Genomic DNA, 19624 nt, shown 5'->3' on the forward strand with positions numbered 1-19624 from the left:
CTGCGTGAGAGCATGGATGGAGCGCCGGGCTCCCGGTTTCACACTGGTCTAGCCATGCTGTTGCAGGTACTTGGGGAGGGAACCAGCAGCTGGAAGATTCTCTCTCTCTCTTCCCCCCACCTTTCAAATAGATAAATAAAATTACAAAAATGTTTTGCTGTGAAAACTAGCACCCATCCACAAAATAGAGTGGAGAAATACGGGTACAGCAGGACATGCACAGATAAAGCGAACCCTTTGCTAACAGGTAGGGCCCAGGGCCTCCCAGACCCCACCCTCTTAGCTCAGCTCAGGTGAACCTGCTAGTCCCCATGACCTCGCTCCTCCAGGCAACCGAGGTCACCACTGTCCTCACATTTATGGGAATCACTTATTATTTGTTTTGTCATCTATGTTCAGATCCCTACATTACAGAGTTTGATTTAATTCCTTTCAGTAGTAATATCCCATGGTTCATATTTCAGAACATTTCATGGCTAGTGAGCAAAGAAGGTACTTGGCAGCTCCCCAAACAATGCCTTCCCTTACCTGTATCACACACAGACAAATCAAAGTCACCCAGACACTGGCCATTTTTGTACAGTTAGAAAAAGAACAGCAGCATGGAAATAATTCATAGCAATATGTTTATTTAAGCACAAGCTAAGCCTTCATTTACAAGCAAATATTTGCAGGGGTAAAAATCACATAAGACAATATTTTCAAATGTTACACATTCTACATAAAAATTAAACTCGCAGAATTTACAAATTAATATTCTGAGAAGACAGATCATTATACATCCTTTTGCAAAATCCAATCTACAGCATTAAAAAATTCATACAGATACAACACAACATAGTCTCTCTTTACAATCTACCTATGTACATAGCTTCTCCCACCACTCGTGATAATACTTCTCGTCACAGCTACCAAGGTTTGCAAACCTAGTGTGTTTAAAATATATTTAGCAGCATATAAAAAATTAGGTAAAAGGGGAAGGCGATACTACCATTAAATAAAAAAGAAATTAAAAGGCAATAATAGAAACAACTCCATAGGAAAATAGATCAAAATATTTTTCTGTTAGGACATCAAATGTTTCCCATCACAGAACGTATGCACAGCACTAACAAAACAACCATGTGATAGCATTTTAGTCCTGAGCACAGAGGATAGATAGCACAGATGCAAAGCTTTGGTCAATACAAGGAAATGCCGGCACCGAACACAACTGTGAGAGTCTTTGTTAGTAGTCTAAGGCCAATGCCACACAGTGAAAGATCACTGATCTTATCTTGCTCTCTTATTATTCTCCATGACATGGAACAGCTTTCAAATCTGGGAACCTTCTAACAACTGATACCAATGCCAGACAAGCAGATGGCAAAGTGGCTAATATCTCCAGTGTGTTTGACACGTCAACTGTGTGCACAGACTGCACGAACGAGTTACCAGGGAGGTGGGCTGTATTCCAGGTGTATTTCTGACTGTCACGGAGGCAGACTTCTTATAATTCAAATAATTTGAAGTTTTTTTTTTAATAGCTAGGCACAAAAAATCCAGCCAATAAAGAAGTGCAAATCAAGCAAAACATCAATTGTAGGATATGTATGTGTTGGGCAATATTGAAATTGAGTACACAGGATAGTACAGTTTTATTAGAATACCACGTCTATTCAGTAGCTGGATTCAGATATATTTTCCAGTTTATCCCATTCGTGGGTTTTACCTAATAAATGCAAGACAGAATTTTCCACAAAGAACATATAGTGTATCACAGTATTTAGTTCATGACTTAGCTTCATTCATGTTTAATTACTGGCAATATCTTCTCCCAGATCTCCCGTGTCAGAAATCTGACCATCTTGCAAATTGCGAGCCTTCCAGATCCTCACAGTTCGATCACTAGAAAGCAGAAAATTAAAAAAAGGATAAATGAACAGAAGCAGAAAGGTAAAGAGATTACTCTCAGAATAACATATCATGGAAACATTTTCAAACACATCTTTAATCAGCGCAAGTACAAATACACAGGCGTCCTAGGTAGAGCAAACACTCACTGTAACAGCGATGGCGGCCCTCAGTATCAGGGCCCGGAGGTGCAGACATAACAATGTCTGTGCTCCCCACACACACGAACACCTCACACCCCCTTAACCACCGCTAGACCTGGGTACAGCGAGGTTCCCCTTCTCACTGACGAGCAAAGTGAGGCCCACATCAGAGAGCCAGTGACTGACAGGAGATGTGAACGCAGGAAGATGCGCACGGACCCAGGGCTGGACGAGGTGAGGCTGGGGCAGGGGGAAACTGGAAATGGTCAGAAGCACTATCTTGGCGTGAAAACCCACAGAAAAAGCAGCAGGCTGCAGAGAAATGCCATCTAGCATAGACCACACATGCTTAAAAGCATTCCTGATATCCCACAAATGCACAGTTACAATTTGTCAATCTAAAATAAAGCATCACATTAAAAATGACAGAAGGGTTTCTGAGGTTCACACCTTCCAGTGGCATTACTTGCACTGAACTGCCCAGGAAACAGCAATTTCCAAGGAAATACATGAAAGCGGCGATGTTTCGGGAAAGCAGTGCACCTTGAAAACAGCATAATTGGGTTGGTGCTGTGGCAAAGCGGGTAAAGCCACCTGCAACTCCAGCATCCCGTGTGGGACCCAGTTCAAGTCCTGACTGCTCCACTTATGATCCAGCTCCCTGCTAATGAGCTTCAGAAACTGGCAGCACATGACCCAAGTACCTGGGCCTCTGCTCCCACAGGGGACACCAGGAAGAAGCTCCTGGCTCCCAGCTCCAGCCCGGGCCAGCAAAGGCCATTGTGGCCATGTGGAGACTGAACCAGCAGACGTAAGATATTGCTCTCTCTGTCTCTCTGCAACTGTTTCAAATAACATAAATACATCTTTCATAAAAATATTATCAATGAAGCACTGAAGGTAAGCACCTCAGAAAAACAAAATAAACTAGCTTTGATGTACCCAAGAAATGTACGTCCATCTAATGAAAAGAAGCATTCAAAGGAAACAGCACAAATAAAAGAAGTGATACAGGCACAGAGTAAATCAGGATATTCACGCATTTGAGATGGATGGAATCACAGTGGTGCTCGAGCTAAAATAACATAGCATGTGCACCAATGAAACAGGGAGATGAGATACACACTCCGGAGGAATTCGCATTTCATTTGAATGAGACCAAAGCTTCACATTATAATAGATGTGCTTTCCTTTCCAAAGTACTTACGTGGATGTCATTCCCATGGTCAGCACTTTCGAGCCCCCTCAAGCCCCTTCTGTAACGTCCCTTTCCCACAGAGGCCTTGCCTGGCCAGCCTGTGGTGTAATCCCTGCCTCGTGAAACACCCCCCACACCTCATTTCTCCCCATCACACTTGCTACTGCCTAACGTTCTGAACTCATTTACAATGTCTCCTCTGATCAGAATGCAGACTGGGGTTTGGTTTACTGCTCTATTCTCAAGAGTACGGAATGGTGCTGGGAGCACGGAAGATCTACCGTGACTAAACGAACAACCAATGCACCCAGGACAGGGAGGAGCAGACGTCATGGGTAGGTACTTAGACGTCAAAGAGAGGGAGAAACAGAGGGAAGGAGGGAGGGATGGAAGGAAGAAAGAAGGAGAGAGGGTGAGATTGAGAGAGAAAGAGACATCTTCTACCTTCTGGTTCATTCCCCAAATGGCTGCAACACCCAGGACTGGGCGGGGCTGAAGCCAGGAGCCAGGAACTGTATCTGGGTCTCCTACATGGGTAGCAGGTGCCCAAGTCCTTGATCGTTCACCTGCTGCTTTCCCAGACACATTAGCAGGGAGCTGGATTAGAAGTGGAGCCTAGGGTGATTACTGATGCCATAAACAAGAGTGTCAATTTGTTAACAACAGGAGTCACTGTGCACTTACTCCTCATGTAGGATCTCTATCTTTAATGTGCTGTACATCGTGATTTAATGCTATAACTAGTACTCAAACAGTATTTTTTACGTTGTGTTTCAGTGTGGGTGCAAACTGCTGAAAGCTTTACTTAATATGTGCTAAATTGTTCTATATATAAAGAGAATTAAAAATGAATCTTAATGTGAATGGAAGGGGAGAGGGAGCGGGAGAGGGGAGGGTTATGGATGGGAGGGAAGTTATGGGGGGGAAAAAGCCATTGTAATCCATAAGCTGTACTTTGGAAATTTATATTCATCAAATAAAAGTTAAAAAAAAAAATAAAGTGGAACAGTGGGTTAACGTTCTCGCCTGAAGTGTCAGCATCCCATACGGACACTGGTTCTAGTCCCAGCTGCTCCTCATCTCTCTGCTATGGCCTGGGAAAGCAGTAGAAAATGGCCCAAGTGCTTGGGCCCCTGCACCCACATGGAAGACTTGGAAGAAGCTCCTGGCTCCTGGCTTTGGATAGGTGCAGATCCAGCCATTGCAGCCATCTGGGGAGTGAACCAGTGGATGGAAGACCTCTCTCTATCTCTACCTCTTTCTGTAACTCTATCTTTCAAATAAATAAAATAAATCTTTAAAAAAAAAAAAGAAGAAGAAGAAATGGAGCAGCCGGGACTCACACTGGAATTCTGCACTCTGATTTTGGATGCTGGCATCATAAACGGTGGCTTAACCCATCGCACTACAGCACCCGGCCCCAAGTTTGTTTTTTGTTTATGAAACAAAGGCAAATTTGTTACCTTTCTAAAAACAAATATCTTTAGAAATTAGTCACCTATGAATCATGTTTTAAAAATTAAAATTGGCCGGCGCCGCGGCTCACTAGGCTAATCCTCCACCTTGTGGCTCCGGCACACCGGGTTCTAGTCCCAGTCGGGGCGCCGGATTCTGTCCCGGTTGCCCCTCTTCGGCCAGCTCTCTGCTGTGGCCAGGGAGTGCAGTGGAGGATGGCCCAAGTGCTTGGGCCCTGCACCCCAGGGGAGACCAGGAGAAGCACCTGGCTCCTGGCTGCGGATCAGCGCGGTGCGCTGGTCGCGGTGCACCGGCCGCGGCAGCCATTGGAGGGTGAACCAACGGCAAAGGAAGACCTTTCTCTCTGTCTCTCTCTCTCTCTCACTGTCCACTCTGCCTGTCAAAAAAAAAAAAAAAAAATTAAAATCACTAGCAGAAGACTTGACATCAGACTTCCCATGACAAAGCATGTACTAACACAGGAGCATCACCCTCGTCACGTAACCTGGGGACCTGAAGCCAGTGCCCACGGTGTGCACCACAAAACACAAACCGAACAACTGAAACAGACACTAGAGGACAGCAAGAAGACGCTCCTGCGTGCAAGGCTTCTAAATATCGGCAAAGTACAACACTTGTTAAATCTGCACACGAGTAACCAACACAGAGAAAATTCACATAGAAAAAACGTACTCAGCTGCGGTAAAACTGTGGGTGGAATTCACACAAATGGCGTTGATGGGACTATCGTGCCCCTTCATCTCGCCGACGGGAGCAAAGGTGTCCACGTTCCAGAGTTTCAAAACGCCCCCTCTGCAGCCGCTGAGCAAAACCGGGTGGCCCGGCACCACTCCCAGGGCACAGACCCAGTCCTTATGTGCGTTCGGAACTTGCTGAGGGAAGAGAGAGAAACCACAGCTGAAATCGTCATACCGAAATAAGTTACAAAACTTCTATGGAGAAGGCTCAAACCTGTAAAAAATGGACGGCCTAAGAACCGTGAGACATCATTCTCTATGCAATCACTCAGTGACTTTAAAGAAAGAAATCTAGCAAGCAGCACTGTAGCGTGGTAGGTTAGCATTCACCTGTGGTGCCAGCATCCCATATGGGCGCTGGTTCGTGTACCGGCTGTTCCACTTCTAATCCAGCTCTCTGCTGTGGCCTGGGGAAGCAGCAGAAGATGGCCCAAGTGCTTGGGCCCCTGCACCTGTGTGGGAGACCCAGAAGAAGTTCCCGGTTCCTGGCTATGGATCCACTCAGCTCCAGCCATTGCAGCCATTTGGAGAGTGAACCAGTGAATGGAAGGCCTCTCTCTCTGTCTCTCCCTTGCGTGGTCTATAACTATGCCTCTCAAATAAATAAATAACTAAATGACTCTCTAAAAGAAATATATATGTATATATATATACATATATATATATATACTTTGCTCCCCAATTTATCTACTTTCATTATTGTTCTCCGTATTAAAGGCCTGTGAAGTTAATGATGTACAGAATTTAACAGATCCACAAATTTTACAGAATTTTCAAATGTCACATCCTCATCACTGGCAGTCAATATCTTACCATTTCCCAAAATCTCTCCTTTGGCCAAAATATATTTAATAAAACAAATCTGAGAACTACAACTGGGAAGAAGACTACAAAGGCCTGCCTCATACAATCACTGACGTCAACTCCTGACTTGAAGCTTCATGGAGGCCTGCAGCTTTTTGCAGAAGACCAGAGGTGATCTTTACATTTCATAATAATTAGAAGATGAGAATACGGACTATATTTGAGGAATACATTTAAGTGCTCAAAACCACAATCATGAATATATGCCTATAAAAAAAGTTTCTGAATGTAGTACATGCATCTGTTGCCAAGATTTTTCTATGAATATTCATGCTACTTATTCACTGGGTTTTCATTTGCTGGTTGCACACAGGAGACGTGTTACAGCTATGATGCATACAGATGTATGCAACAGGTATATATATGTATGGGGAAGGCCGGTGCCATGGCTCAACAGGCTAATCCTCCGCCTAGCGGCGCCAGCACACCAGCGTGCCGGCCGCGGTGGCCATTGGAGGGTGAACCAACGGCAAAGGAAGACCTTTCTCTCTGTCTCTCTCTCTCTCTCTCACTGTCCACTCTGCCTGTCAAAAAAAAAAAAAATATATATATATATATATATATATATATATATATATATATATGTATGTATGGGGAAGCTTAGAATTAAGAACATTTTCATCTGTCAACAAACTCTTCCCCTGGGAGTTAGAAGACGTATTTGAATTTACAGACAAAACACTTCAACCCAACTTCCTTCTGCAGGACACGAAGAACCTCCACTCTCGTACATGAGAACTCTCATATTACTCCTACCTTAGCCAAACTTGGTACACTTTACAATCCGTATATATAAAGAAAAACAAAAATGAGAAACTGCATCTTTTCTATGCACCATGGCTGATTTTATTTGATCAGCACACCTAGGAGGAATTCTGATCTTTCAGTTCTTAGTGTCTATTCTGCCCTGAGCGGAGGGTATGATTATTAAATGTTGACTGCTTCCATTTGCCTAGTTAGCAATGGGCAGTTGATAACAAAACATTCCTTAAGAGGAAGCCCTGGTTAATATTATCTCTCAGCAACAGTATCTACAAGGAAGCCCTTCCAGTCCTGGTATGGACAGTACTGAGTGGTTTTGAAACGCCTGCTGCATACCAGGAAAAGGTGTGCAGTACCTGAAGCAGGTCTTTCTGCGCCAAGTCCCATTTCTTGATCCCATTGTCTCTGGACCCACTGAAGAGGTTGTCCCCTTGAATGGTCAGTGCTTCTATGCCGTCATAATGAGGAGGCTCAAAATTGTGGGTGGGACTCACAGTTCCAAGAGCGCCTTCAGTTACGTCAAACAACTGAAAATCAGGAAGAACACAGTTGTCACGTAGCTTACAGATAGGCACCTACAGGTGTACGTTCAGACAACACAAACACACACATACGTGAATCAGATCAGATTTTGGTTTTTATAGTAAGTATTCTTTTTACAATTTATTTCATTTATTTGACAGACAGAATGAAAGAGAGAGAAGGGGACAGAGAGAGAAAAAGATGTTCTATCCACCGGTTCACTCCCCAGTGACTGCAAAAGCGGGGCTGGGCCAGAATGAAGCCAGGAACCAGGAGCCAGTAACTCCCAGTGTCTCCCACATGAGTGGCAGGGGCACAAGCCCTTGGGCCATGTTCCACCGCCTTCCAAGGTGCATTCATGGGGAGGTGGAGCAGCATCTACGCAGCTGGGATCTGGAACATGCGCTCTAAGACGGGACAGCAGTGTCTCCAGTGGCAGCTTCACATGCTGTACCAGAACACCAGCCCCCGACATGACTTGTCACGACGTTTTTCTATTTTTTTTATTTTATTTTTATTTATTTTTATTTATTTTATTTTTTTATTTTTGACAGGCAGAGTGGACAGTAGAGGGAGACAGAGAGAAAGGTCTTCCTTTGCCATTGGTTCACCCTCCAATGGCCGCCGCGGTAGCACGCTGCGGCCGGCGCACCGCGCTGTTCCAATGGCAGGAGCCAGGTGCTTCTCCTGGTCTCCCATGGGGTGCAGGGCCCAAGCACTTGGGCCATCCTCCACTGCACTCCCGGGCCACAGCAGAGAGCTGGCCTGGAAGAGGGGCAACCGGGACAGGATCGGTATCCAGACCGGGACTAGAACCCGGTGTGCCGGCGCCACTAGGTGGAGGATTAGCCTACTGAGCCGCGGCGCCGGCCACGACATTTTTCTAAGTCCATTAAGTTAACCCGGCGTGGACAACACTTGGGGTGAACCTGAGCTCCAGTCCACACTAGCTGGACTTGCAGGTCACATGCTTGCATCCCTGCGGGCTTCTAAGAAAGGCAGCCAGGTTTCTTAATGCGTGAGTGCACAATTGCTATGCTCCATGAGAACAATGCTACACATCAATCAGCTGAAATGCAAGTAAATGATTTGACTGTAATGTAATTAATATTAAGTGGCTCTGCAGCTGGGCGGGCGGTCACCTCTAACTCTCCAAAGCTGCTGTTCGAACCCTCTTCACGTTCTCAGTTGTCCTCATCTCTCTCAGCTAATGGCTTAGTGCTTTTCTGAAAATGCTAATGTGCGTTAAAACTAAATAAATAAATAAAATTTTTCGACTCTCTCCTCCTCTCTAAAAGTTTCATTTTATCATCAAACATCCTCTCACCCTCCCGTTCTCAGAGGTTAAATGAGGCTGTTGTCTTTGCCAGGTTCACACCTGTGACCTGAGCTGTCCCCATGCCACTCCGTACTCTCTCCCTTTCCACTGAGACCGTCTCCTGTGCAGATACCTACCTCCAAGTTGCTGCTACATAACAGCCATCCCTCTTAACCACTTTATGTGAAAGCCACTAATCCATCTCTCACCTCTTAATCAAAGTTTCTAGAAACAGTATTTACACTTTTCCTACTTCTCTTTTTAAATTCTGATAGGTTCTTAAAGGTGTTCCCCAGAGTTGTCCTCAGTGCACCTCTCTACCCCTTGGCCAAGTCTTAACACTACTTCCCCAAACACCTGCTTCTATTCCAATGCCTGCAACTCCATCACAACTTCTCTAGAGATCTGGATTTGCATTTCTAATGGCCTGCTGGTCTACAGGAGGATATTCTTTGTTAGTAAATCAAATTTAACATTTTTAGAACTACGCATCTTTCCTCACCTTAGCTGCTAATCCCACAAAATTCTGAAGACCATAACACTTCACTATACAAGACAGTGATGAGACAGAGCACTGGCTGGAAGATGGAGCCAAAAGATCTTTAAAATCCCTCCTGACCTGTCTTCCAGGAAAAATTACAACACATGAGTGAACAACACGACAGTAAAACCAGCAACTATGAATGAGGAAAAGATCAGGGAGAACAAGCAAAGGACAGACAACATAAAACACAACATAGATAAAGAGAAACAGGTCCCTGATCAGCCGACCCCGGCAAACCCACCACTCAGCAGGCAAACAGAAGGGAACACCCTGTTCTACATACTTTGATGTAATGGTCCTTGGATCCAGTGACAATGAGGTCCTGTCCACTGGAGATCTGATCCACAGTCAGGCACATCACAGGGCCCAGGTGTCCCGTTAACTTTCCTGTGGACTGAAACCTTCACACAGGAGGAAAAATGACTCATTTGAAAATATTTCTTAGCATAACAAATGAACCCTCAACATAAATCACCTACATTCCTTATAAAAAACTTAATTTTTTGTTTATTTGAGCTGTACCACTCCATTCAAATTAAATCCCAAAAACGGCCTACCTAACACATTCTGTGACGAAAGCTGGGGGCAATTCTCAGCAAATGATTCAAAAGCTGACTAATGTCATTTAGGTGATAAACAAAACAACAACAAAAGACTGAAAAATTGATAAAGGCTAATTTTAACTCCACCCTGAGTCTAGGGAAATTTGAATAAAAATGTCTGGACACATAACAGACATATGACTGATCATATCAGGCTCAACTTGGAATCTGAGTTAAACAACTATATCACTGATTTAACTACAATATCAATAAAGCCATGAAGAAAGTAAGATTATTTTGTTATACACACATGCATATATCACATATCCACATGTGCACATAAATACTCCAGGGTGCACATACGTATGTGGTCATGTGCACATTAGGAAAGAACTGCTCCATTCTATAGGTTAGAACAAAGATATGATTTTCTATTAACTTCTGGGGTTAAGTTCAATTTCTCATGCACCATTATGTTGTTAAGAATATAATCATATTAGCTGTATGAAAGTGGTACATTTTCTTAAAAGCTCTACCTTTTAAGATCCCACATTCTGACGGCGTTTCCAGAGGCCGCGTAGAGGAAAGTGCCAGTGGGGTTCAGTGCAATCTGGTTGATTTGGTTCTCTCCAGAAGGGATCGTGACTGTCCGGCTGGTGCTTGCAGAACAAGCATCCCCAAGGGTAACTTGACCAGAAGACCTGCAGAGACACAGGACACAGCGACACAGGTCACATTGCCAGGCAGGAGCTCAGCACAGAATTCCCTGAATTCCCAGGGAACCAGCTGTGGGCAACAACCAGAACCACGTCTTTCTGTCCCTGTAGGCGCAGTGCACAGTAACCAACACAGAGGTGGCACATACAAATACATGTCTGGTGAGTAAGTGAATTTATGAATGGATAAAACAGATGGTATGCCTTAAAACTCTTAATGTGTACATCCACTGCAATGCTAGAAATCCCAGGCTCTGAGCTAGGGGTGACTACAACATCATTCAGAAAAGATGCAGAGTCACAAACACTCAACCAATGACACAATGTCACAGAGGTCATTTGTTTTCCTGCAGCTCCAAAGCCCCACAGTCAGCCTTACCAGAATTCCTTCTGTGATTAATAACTGCTATTACAAAGTCATTTATTTATTTGAAAGTGAGACAAAGAGAGAGCCCCGATCTGCTGGTTCATTACCCAAATGCCTGCAACACCCATGGCTGGGCCAGACGGAAGCTGGGGTCAGGAACTTGATCAAGGTTTCCCATACGGGAGGCAGGAAACCAACTACCTGATCCATCACGGCTAGCTCGGAGGGTGTGCATTAGCAGGAAGCTGGAGTCAGGCGCACACTGCAGCTCAAATCCAGGTACTCCAGAGGGGACGCAGGTGTCCTGACTGCCAGGCCACACGCCCACCCCCAGTGCATAAGAACCACTTTTCTGATTAAAGGCATTGGGGACCATTTTAATTACTTGCAGTTTTTGTTTACTTTAACCCAGATGGAGTATATATTTCATTTCCTCAGTAAATTCAACAAAGTAAATATTGATTTTTCAGACATTTTCTCAATTAATTTCTGAAATATTAAGTCATTCTTTTCAAATTTGACTTTAATAATTCAACAAGACTAAAGACTTTCTAACTTAAGATACAGTGTTGTTTTCCTAGAAAATTTCCCTCAAGAGACTTATAGTCAGTATAGGAAATAATTAATAGTTCCCAAAATACATATTAGCACTGAAATGTTAATAATTTCTACTATCTTGGGTCATTGAAGAAATCAAAAGAGAAATCAAAAAATTTCTGAAAATGAATGAAGATGACAATACAACATATCAAAATGTATAGGACACAGCAAAAAACAGTGTTAGGAAAAAAGTTTATAGCAATTGATGCTTACATCAAGAAATTGGAAAGGCACCAAATAAGCAAACTATCAATGTATCTCAAGGACCTAGAAAAACAACAGTAAATCAAACCCAAAACTAGTAGGAGAAAATAAATAAAATTAGAGCAGAAATGAACAAAATTGAAACCAAAAAATAAATAAATAAAAGATAAGCAAAACAAAGAGCTGGTTTTTTGAAAAAATAAACAAAATTGACACACCATTGGCCCAACTAGCCAAAAAAAAAAAAAAAGGGAGAAGAACCGAACCAATAAAATTAGAGATGAAAAAGGAAATGTAACAACATACACCACAGAAATAAAAGATTCATCAGAAATACTACAAAGAGCTGTATGGCAACAAATTGGGAAACCCAAAAGAAATGGATAGATTCCTGGACACATACAACCTATCTAAATTGAGCCATGAAGACACAGAAAGTCTAAACGGATCAGAAACCAAGATGGAAATAGAATCAATAATAAAGACCCTCCTAGCAGAGAAAAGCCCAGGATCAGATGGCTTCACTGTTGAATTGCTGAATTCCATCAGACAAAGGTCTCTATGATGATCATCACAAAACATTAAAGAAAAAACAGGAGAAGACACACACAAAAAAAAAAAAAAAAAGGAAAATTCTTCCATGTTCATGGATTGGAAGAATCAATATCATCAAAATGTCCATACAACCAAAAGCAGTTTACAAATTCATTTGTGATACCAATCAAAATACCAAGGACATTCTTTGGAGATACAGAACAAATGATGCTGAAATTCACATGGGAACACAGGAAACCCTGACTAGCTAAAGGAATCCTATACAACAAAAACAAAGCTGGATGCATCACAATACCAGATTTCAAGACATAGTGCAGAGCAGTTAAAATCAAAACAGCCTGGTATTGTTTAACAACAGATGGATAGATCAATGGGAGAGAATAAAAATGCCATAAATCAACCCATGCATCTATAACCAACTTATCTTTGACAAAGGAGCTAAAATCAATCCCCAGAGCAAGAACAATCTTTTCTTTTCTTTTCTTTTCTTTTTAATTTTTGACAGGCAGAGTGGACAGTAGAGAGAGAGACAGAGAGAAAGGTCTTCCTTTGCCGTTGGTTCACCCTCCAATGGCCGCCGCGGTAGGCACGCTGCGGCCGGCGCACCGCGCTATTCCGATGGCAGGAGCCAGGTGCTTCTCCTGGTCTCCCATGGGGTGCAGGGCCCAAGCACTTGGGCCATCCTCCACTGCACTCCCTGGCCACAGCAGAGAGCTGGCCTGGAAGAGGGGCAACCGGGACAGGATCAGTGCCCCGATCGGGACTAGAACCCGGTGTGCCGGCGCCGCAAGGCAGAGGATTAGCCTGTTAAGCCACAGCGCCGGCTGCAAGGACAATCTTTTCAACAAATGGTGCTGGGAAAACTGATCTCCATATGCAGAGATATGAAGTGAGACTCCTACCTTACATTTTACACAAAAACCCACTCAAAATGGATTAAAGACATAAATCTATGACCCAATACTATCAAATTATTAGAGAACATTGAGGAAACCCTGCAGGACATTGGCGTAGCCAAGGAGTTCTTGGAAAATATCTCAGAGGCACATATAATCATGCCCCAAATTGACAAATTGGATTGCATCTAAATAAGAAGCTTTTGCACTGCAAAAGAAACACTCAGCAAAGAGAAGAGGCAACTGACAGAATGGGAGAAATTATTTGCAAACTAAGCAACTGATAAAGGATTAATAACCAGAATACGTAAAGAGATCAAGAAACTCAACAACAACAAAACAAACAACCCAGTTAAGAAATGGACAAATGACTTAAACAGGCATTTTGCAAGAGGAAATCCAAATGGCCAACAGACAGATGTAAAAATGCTCAGGATCCCTGGCTGTCAGGGAAATGCACATCAAAACCACAATGAGGTTTACCTCACCCCTGTTAGAATGGCTCTCACACAGAAATCAACAAACAACAAATCCTGGTGAGGATGTGGGGAAAAAGGTACCTTAATCCACTGTTGATGGGAATGTAAACTGGCATAGCCAATGTGGAAGACAGTATGGAAATACCTCAGAAATCTGAGGTACTCCCACCCCTGAGAATTTACCCAAGGGAAATGAAATCAGAATATGAAAGAGTTTTCTGCACCCCCAAGTTTACTGCAGCTCAATTCACAATAGCTAAGATACGGAATCCACTCAAATGTCTGTCAACTGAAGACTGGGTAAAGAAATTATGGGATATGTACACCATGGAATACTACACAGAGGTAAAAAAAAATATTAAATCCTGTCGTATGCAACAAAATGGACATAACTTGAAAACATCATACTTAGTGAAATAAGCCAGTCCCAAAAGGACAGATGCCATATGTTCTCCTTCACCTGTGATAACAAATAGAACACCTAAAAAGTAATCTGTAGAAGTGAAATTGACACTTCGAAATGCAATGACTTCGAACAACTCTTGTCTCGACTGCTGAAAGTTTTTTTCTTTCATACAATTTGTTGAACTCTACTTTTTATAGAGTTAATTGTATGTATATAAAGTTAATTGAAAATATATCTTAGTAAAAAACAAGAAGGAGAATAGGAGAGGGAGGATGAAGAGGGGTGGGTACAGTGGGAAGAATCAGTGTGATCCTAAAGTTGTATTTACGAAATGCATGAAACTGTATTCCTTAAATAAAATGTTTCTGGGGGAAGAAAATCTCTACTATCTCTACGAATCAATAAAAATCATCTTTTACAATACTCGCTTCCCTTCACTGAACAGAGTTCACCTCGACTGTGATTATATAAAAGTTCATACATGTCATGGCAAAAATTATAATTGTTCTAAGTTTTTACAGACATTTATGAAAGACAGAAATTATCCAGCATAACCTGCAGTTGTGAAGTTTGTACTAACACCAAAGCAGACACACCCCTAAAAGACACTCTCAGTTATTCAATGTTGGACCACTTCACAGTCTACACATGATTTCAGCCATTTTCCAAGGAGTGGTATTCATTTGAGGTAGGTAATGTAAATCATTTCACTCCAGCAAGTACTAAACTGTATGAAAATGCAGTACCTTAAAATACAAAATGTCTACTTAGTCACAGACCAAACAAGCTTTATCTCTGCCCATTTAATACCAGCTCTTTATTTTATCTTGTCAATAGTTCTTGTGTTCAGCCCCTGTTGTTATCTGTGCTTTTATTGTGAATACTTGAACATACTCTGGGGAGTAAACAGGTGTACAAAAATTAAAATGCATTTATGGTCCTATATTTTCTTACATTTTGTAAAAAGTAAATATTTGCTCATTGTGCTGTGTTTCTTTGAGTTACTTACGTCAGTGTCCGGATGCACTTTGCGGAGTCTCTGATATCCCACACCTTAATATAAGATGTTGACACAGTGAAGACCAGACTGGTATAATTACAGTACTTTACAGAAATGACATTGTTGGGGTGGCCTCCCAGCGACATTATCTCCTGCCCAGTCACTAGATTCCACACTTTACAAGTCCGATCTGAAACAAACAAGAACAGAGGAAACACTGTCAAAGTGAACTATTTTAGGTTGTTTTAACAATAAAAATTATTTAAACAATGTATCTTCCTGGGGAAGACAATAGAAATGAGAGATGAAAATAGTTAGGATTCATTTAACCAACAACAGGCACCCCCAACTCCATCCTTGATCCCTATAACAGGTTCAAGGGCAAGGTACATCTATCAGATGGGAAGAAAGTCAGGGATGCCTGGTAGATGCATTATGTGGTAGGAAAAAAATTAGATGAAATGTTCTCATAGGCTCGACTCAAACTGCCCCAGACCCTCAGGTGGCCACCTCACGTCAGCTTCTGGAAACCACTTGGCTTTAGCCTCTCCCACCTCACAACACTCTCCACACTCACACACTGTTCTTTTCCAGGTTCACTGATGGATGGATTGTATGTTTTAAGGCCAATAACATAATCACAAAACTATTCTATTATGTATATCTGATATATTGAATATCTATTCTAGAGAGATAAACTTAATCTCAATTGTAAGAAAAGTTTGAGGTAGATTTTTTAAACTGGAGAAATGCTTGCCATTATTCTCAACTCAAAAAACCCAGCTAGATTCTTATACTGCCCTTGTAGATGGTGAACAATAAACACTTGCTCGTTAAATTGAATCTTGGAGTACCCTAAAAGTAAAGACTCTCTCTTGTTCCCCAAAGTCCTCTATAGGCTGCCTTTTTATCTTTTCTAGCCTCACCGTCCACTACTTTTCTCACATACATTCTACTTTGAACCCAACTGGACTCACTTTCCAAACACACCCTGCTTCACCTCCGTGTTATTCTGTCATCTTGACTATCAATCCTTATTTGTCAATATCCAAACCATCCTCTAAGGTTCACTCCAAATGCCTTCTCCTCACAGTTTCTCCTAGCTGGGCATATTTCTCCCTTTTCTAGAGCCCCGTAACTCTTAACCTATAACTCTTCAAAGCAATTGGAGTTTATTTCCAGTTGCTTGCAGTTGTACTAAAGAGATAAAGAGTGTAGGACTGGAGATGAGGAGACTTGGGTTTCTAGTCCTAGTTTTCATGTTTACTAGCTAAATTTACCAGGGAAAATGGCATGTCTTCAATCTTGAGTTTGTTCACCTGTACGATGAGGATGTAACATGCAGTTCACTGGCATTATTGTGAGAATTAAATGAGATAGATCTGTGCTTAGCACAGATCATGATATACAGCAAATATTCATGAAACAGTGGTAATTATCCATTTCATTCTCTTTACCACATTGTTCATTCTAATGGCCTTTAATAAATGTGTATATTCATATAACCTGTAGGACACAATCCAGAACCTTGCACCCCGTGGGTGTCCAAATAGTGAGGGGAGGTATATTCTCTTACCATTGTATCCACAAAACATCAAAGGAGGTTTTACTTTCTAACTGTACAACAATTTTAAATTTTAAATAATACAGGGGTTGAACAAGATGATCACATCTTACAGGAATTAAACACTATGGATTTTTGTTTTTTACAGCCTGTTAAAAACATCATCATAAAACCTGCTCAATATCTGCATTAGGTAACAACTAGCACCTTTGGATCCAGTGAACAGGAGATCGTCAGTAGCATCCACACACAGCACAGCTTTTGTGTGCCCTTCAGCTATGTGGACACACTGAAGTGGGGACGTCCTGATTCCTTTCGAAGCAGGAAATGGGTTGATGATGCCCCTAAAGTGAGGGAGGAGAAAAAAAAAAAAAATCAAGATTCACTTCAACAGCAACGTCATAAGACCAGGTTAGTTCTTTACCCTGACTCTAAGAAGTCTTTTTAAGTAACTAGAGATAAAACTCAGCCCCTTCGTTCTTGCTTAAGCAAAAGCACAAAGTGTGAAATTCTAACCACGATGATGGAGTGCACAAACTAGACATCGGCTAGCAGCAGCAGTGTGCAGAGAGGAAAACCTCAACTATATCTTACTTTCTTATCAACAATTTCAGTTCTGCAAAGTTTAATGACATTGGGAGCTGCTTGAGTGTCCTGAATTCTAACAACAGGAAAGAAGCGGCAATGAGTGAATGCAGGCTATGACTCCACGTCACACCAAGCATGAGTCTACGTTAAAAGGAGCATGCTGGAGAAAGTATAATGTATACTGTCTACACTGCAAATGCATATTCTGAACAAAAAGCAAAGAAAAGATAGAAATGATAGAGTGGACAGAAATTCTAAAGGTGGAATTGTTGAAGAAGGTCAAAAACTTAAAGAAAAAAACTAAGAATCTCCAAGATTTCAAAAACAACGAGAATTTAAAATAACAGTGAAGCCCTTTACAGAGCTGTCTTAGAAATTTAGCATTTTGGGTTTCTGCTTCATGCCACTGAATTATGCAATTTGGAAATGTAAAGACTATGAAAGTATTGTTCCTGTCCTAAAGGATCTAAATTGAAATAATTGTTGGAAAGCCTAAAGATAAAAATGGATTACGATGTGATAAAGGTATTGGCCAAATATATGTTTTGCTCAAAGCAGGAATAAAAAGCATATTGAAATGTGACCATTATAGGAGGCAGATAGCATAATACAATAGCAAACACAAGGATAGTGCAACATTGGTTTGTTTCCATCTTCTTGATGAAAGATAACATCTTCCACAGGCAAGGGGCAGCAATGATGAAACAGAAATGTGAGCCCCAGCTGAGTTAGCGCTGACCATGGAGATGTGCTCCACGAACTCAAGTATTTGAGGTATCTCTCTTTACATAATTACATCATCAGGCTTTGAAAATGCGTGCCACAGTGGAAGCAAATTCATTGTAGAGAATCTCAGAAATCAAAGGTCAAGAGAGGACAGAGAACATGTAGACCTGATTGTCCAAAAAGCAGGAGAAAGCTGGGCTTCATAAACTACAGATGAGTACAACTTCCTGTTGTGTCCCACAGATGGAAAGATTAAATAAATCATTATAAACACTTAAAAATACATGATCATCCATAAGAAATAATGTGGGACTATCCACCTCACAGGGAACATTCTCTATACAGATAACAGGCAGCAAATGAGGGGGATGTCATATTCACAGTATATGTGGATTCCACTGAAGTCCATACGGTAAGCTTTCAGATGTACCTTCAGGGACAAAGTGGGACATCTAGGAACTGACATGGTTCCATAGCTGGCTGAAGAGTCATAGCTGAAGGACCAACGCCGCTGCCAATTAGGAAGACCTCCAGGGGGCCGGTGCTGTGGCATAGTGGGTAAAGCCACCACCTGCAGTGCCAGCATCCCATATGGGCGCTGGATCGAGACCCGGCTGCTCCACTTCCGATCCAGATCTCTGCTACGGCCTGGGAAAGCCACGGAAGATGGCCCAAGTGCTTGAACCCCTGTACCCACATGGGAGATCCAGAAGAAGCTCCTGGCTCTTGGCTTTGGATCCTCTTAGCTCCAGCCACTGAGGCCATTTGGGGAGTGAACCAGTGGATAGAAGACCTCTCTCTCTCTCTCTCTCTCTCGGCCTCTGCCTCTCTGTAACTCTGCCTTCCAAATAAATAAATCTTTTTTAAAAAAAAAAAACACCTTAGGATCCAGTCACTGTTCTCCTATCCTTAAGGACAGTTGTGGCAAGGTTATTCAGTTGATGGCTATTGAGCTGGACACTGTATAGCACTACCTAGAAAAGCTCATTTATTTCATGTTCCTACTTACTACTACAAACAATCATTGTATAAAACTTGCATGTAACATTTAAGCCAAACCCCACAGCAGAAGGCTATAGGTAGGACAGAAGCTCAATACAACCCAAGTTTAAGAAACCAAAGGACAGTGTTACTGAAAATAAAATCAGCGGATGAACAGTCGGGTTCCTCTACTGACACTATCAACGATCTGTCAACAGAAGTCAATATTTCAGGAGCAGACTGCCTAGGCCACATTTGGAATGGATTTTACTTCTAGATGCCACAGTTTAAGAACACTGAAAAACTAAAGTCATTCCAAAATAGTAGAAGCAGAATGAAGGATCTGGAGACCACAACAAGGAAAAGATGACAAACTGAAACTACTGAGCTGATTAAAAGAATCGCTGGAGAGGAGACTTCAGCACGGTGACAGGGCTGTCAGAGTACACACATAGGAGGGCACAGTTGCAGTACACTTGCAGAGAGCCAATGCAGGACCAATGGACAGAAACTTAAAGGTCAATTTAGGTTCAGAAAGAAAAG

General features: G+C 42.2%; 1 protein-coding gene across 7 annotated transcripts in view; it reads right to left on the minus strand.

Annotated features, from left to right (window-relative positions):
- Positions 1-607: 607 nt before the first annotated feature.
- KIF21A (kinesin family member 21A) overlaps positions 608-19624 on the minus strand; it is a 178028-nt gene continuing 159011 nt past the window's right edge. For all 7 annotated transcript variants that reach the window (XM_062195069.1, XM_062195066.1, XM_062195071.1 and 4 more), the window contains 7 exons: positions 16994-17130; positions 15232-15412; positions 10536-10700; positions 9741-9858; positions 7430-7600; positions 5383-5582; positions 608-1887 (listed from right to left, as the gene is read on the minus strand). In XM_062195069.1, the coding sequence (XP_062051053.1) occupies positions 1794-1887; positions 5383-5582; positions 7430-7600; positions 9741-9858; positions 10536-10700; positions 15232-15412; positions 16994-17130 (1066 nt within the window). In that variant the 3' untranslated portion in view covers positions 608-1793. The remainder of the gene's footprint in view (positions 1888-5382; positions 5583-7429; positions 7601-9740; positions 9859-10535; positions 10701-15231; positions 15413-16993; positions 17131-19624) is intronic.

This window comes from Lepus europaeus, chromosome 6 (assembly GCF_033115175.1).
Source record: "Lepus europaeus isolate LE1 chromosome 6, mLepTim1.pri, whole genome shotgun sequence".
Taxonomy (NCBI): Eukaryota; Metazoa; Chordata; class Mammalia; order Lagomorpha; family Leporidae; genus Lepus; species Lepus europaeus.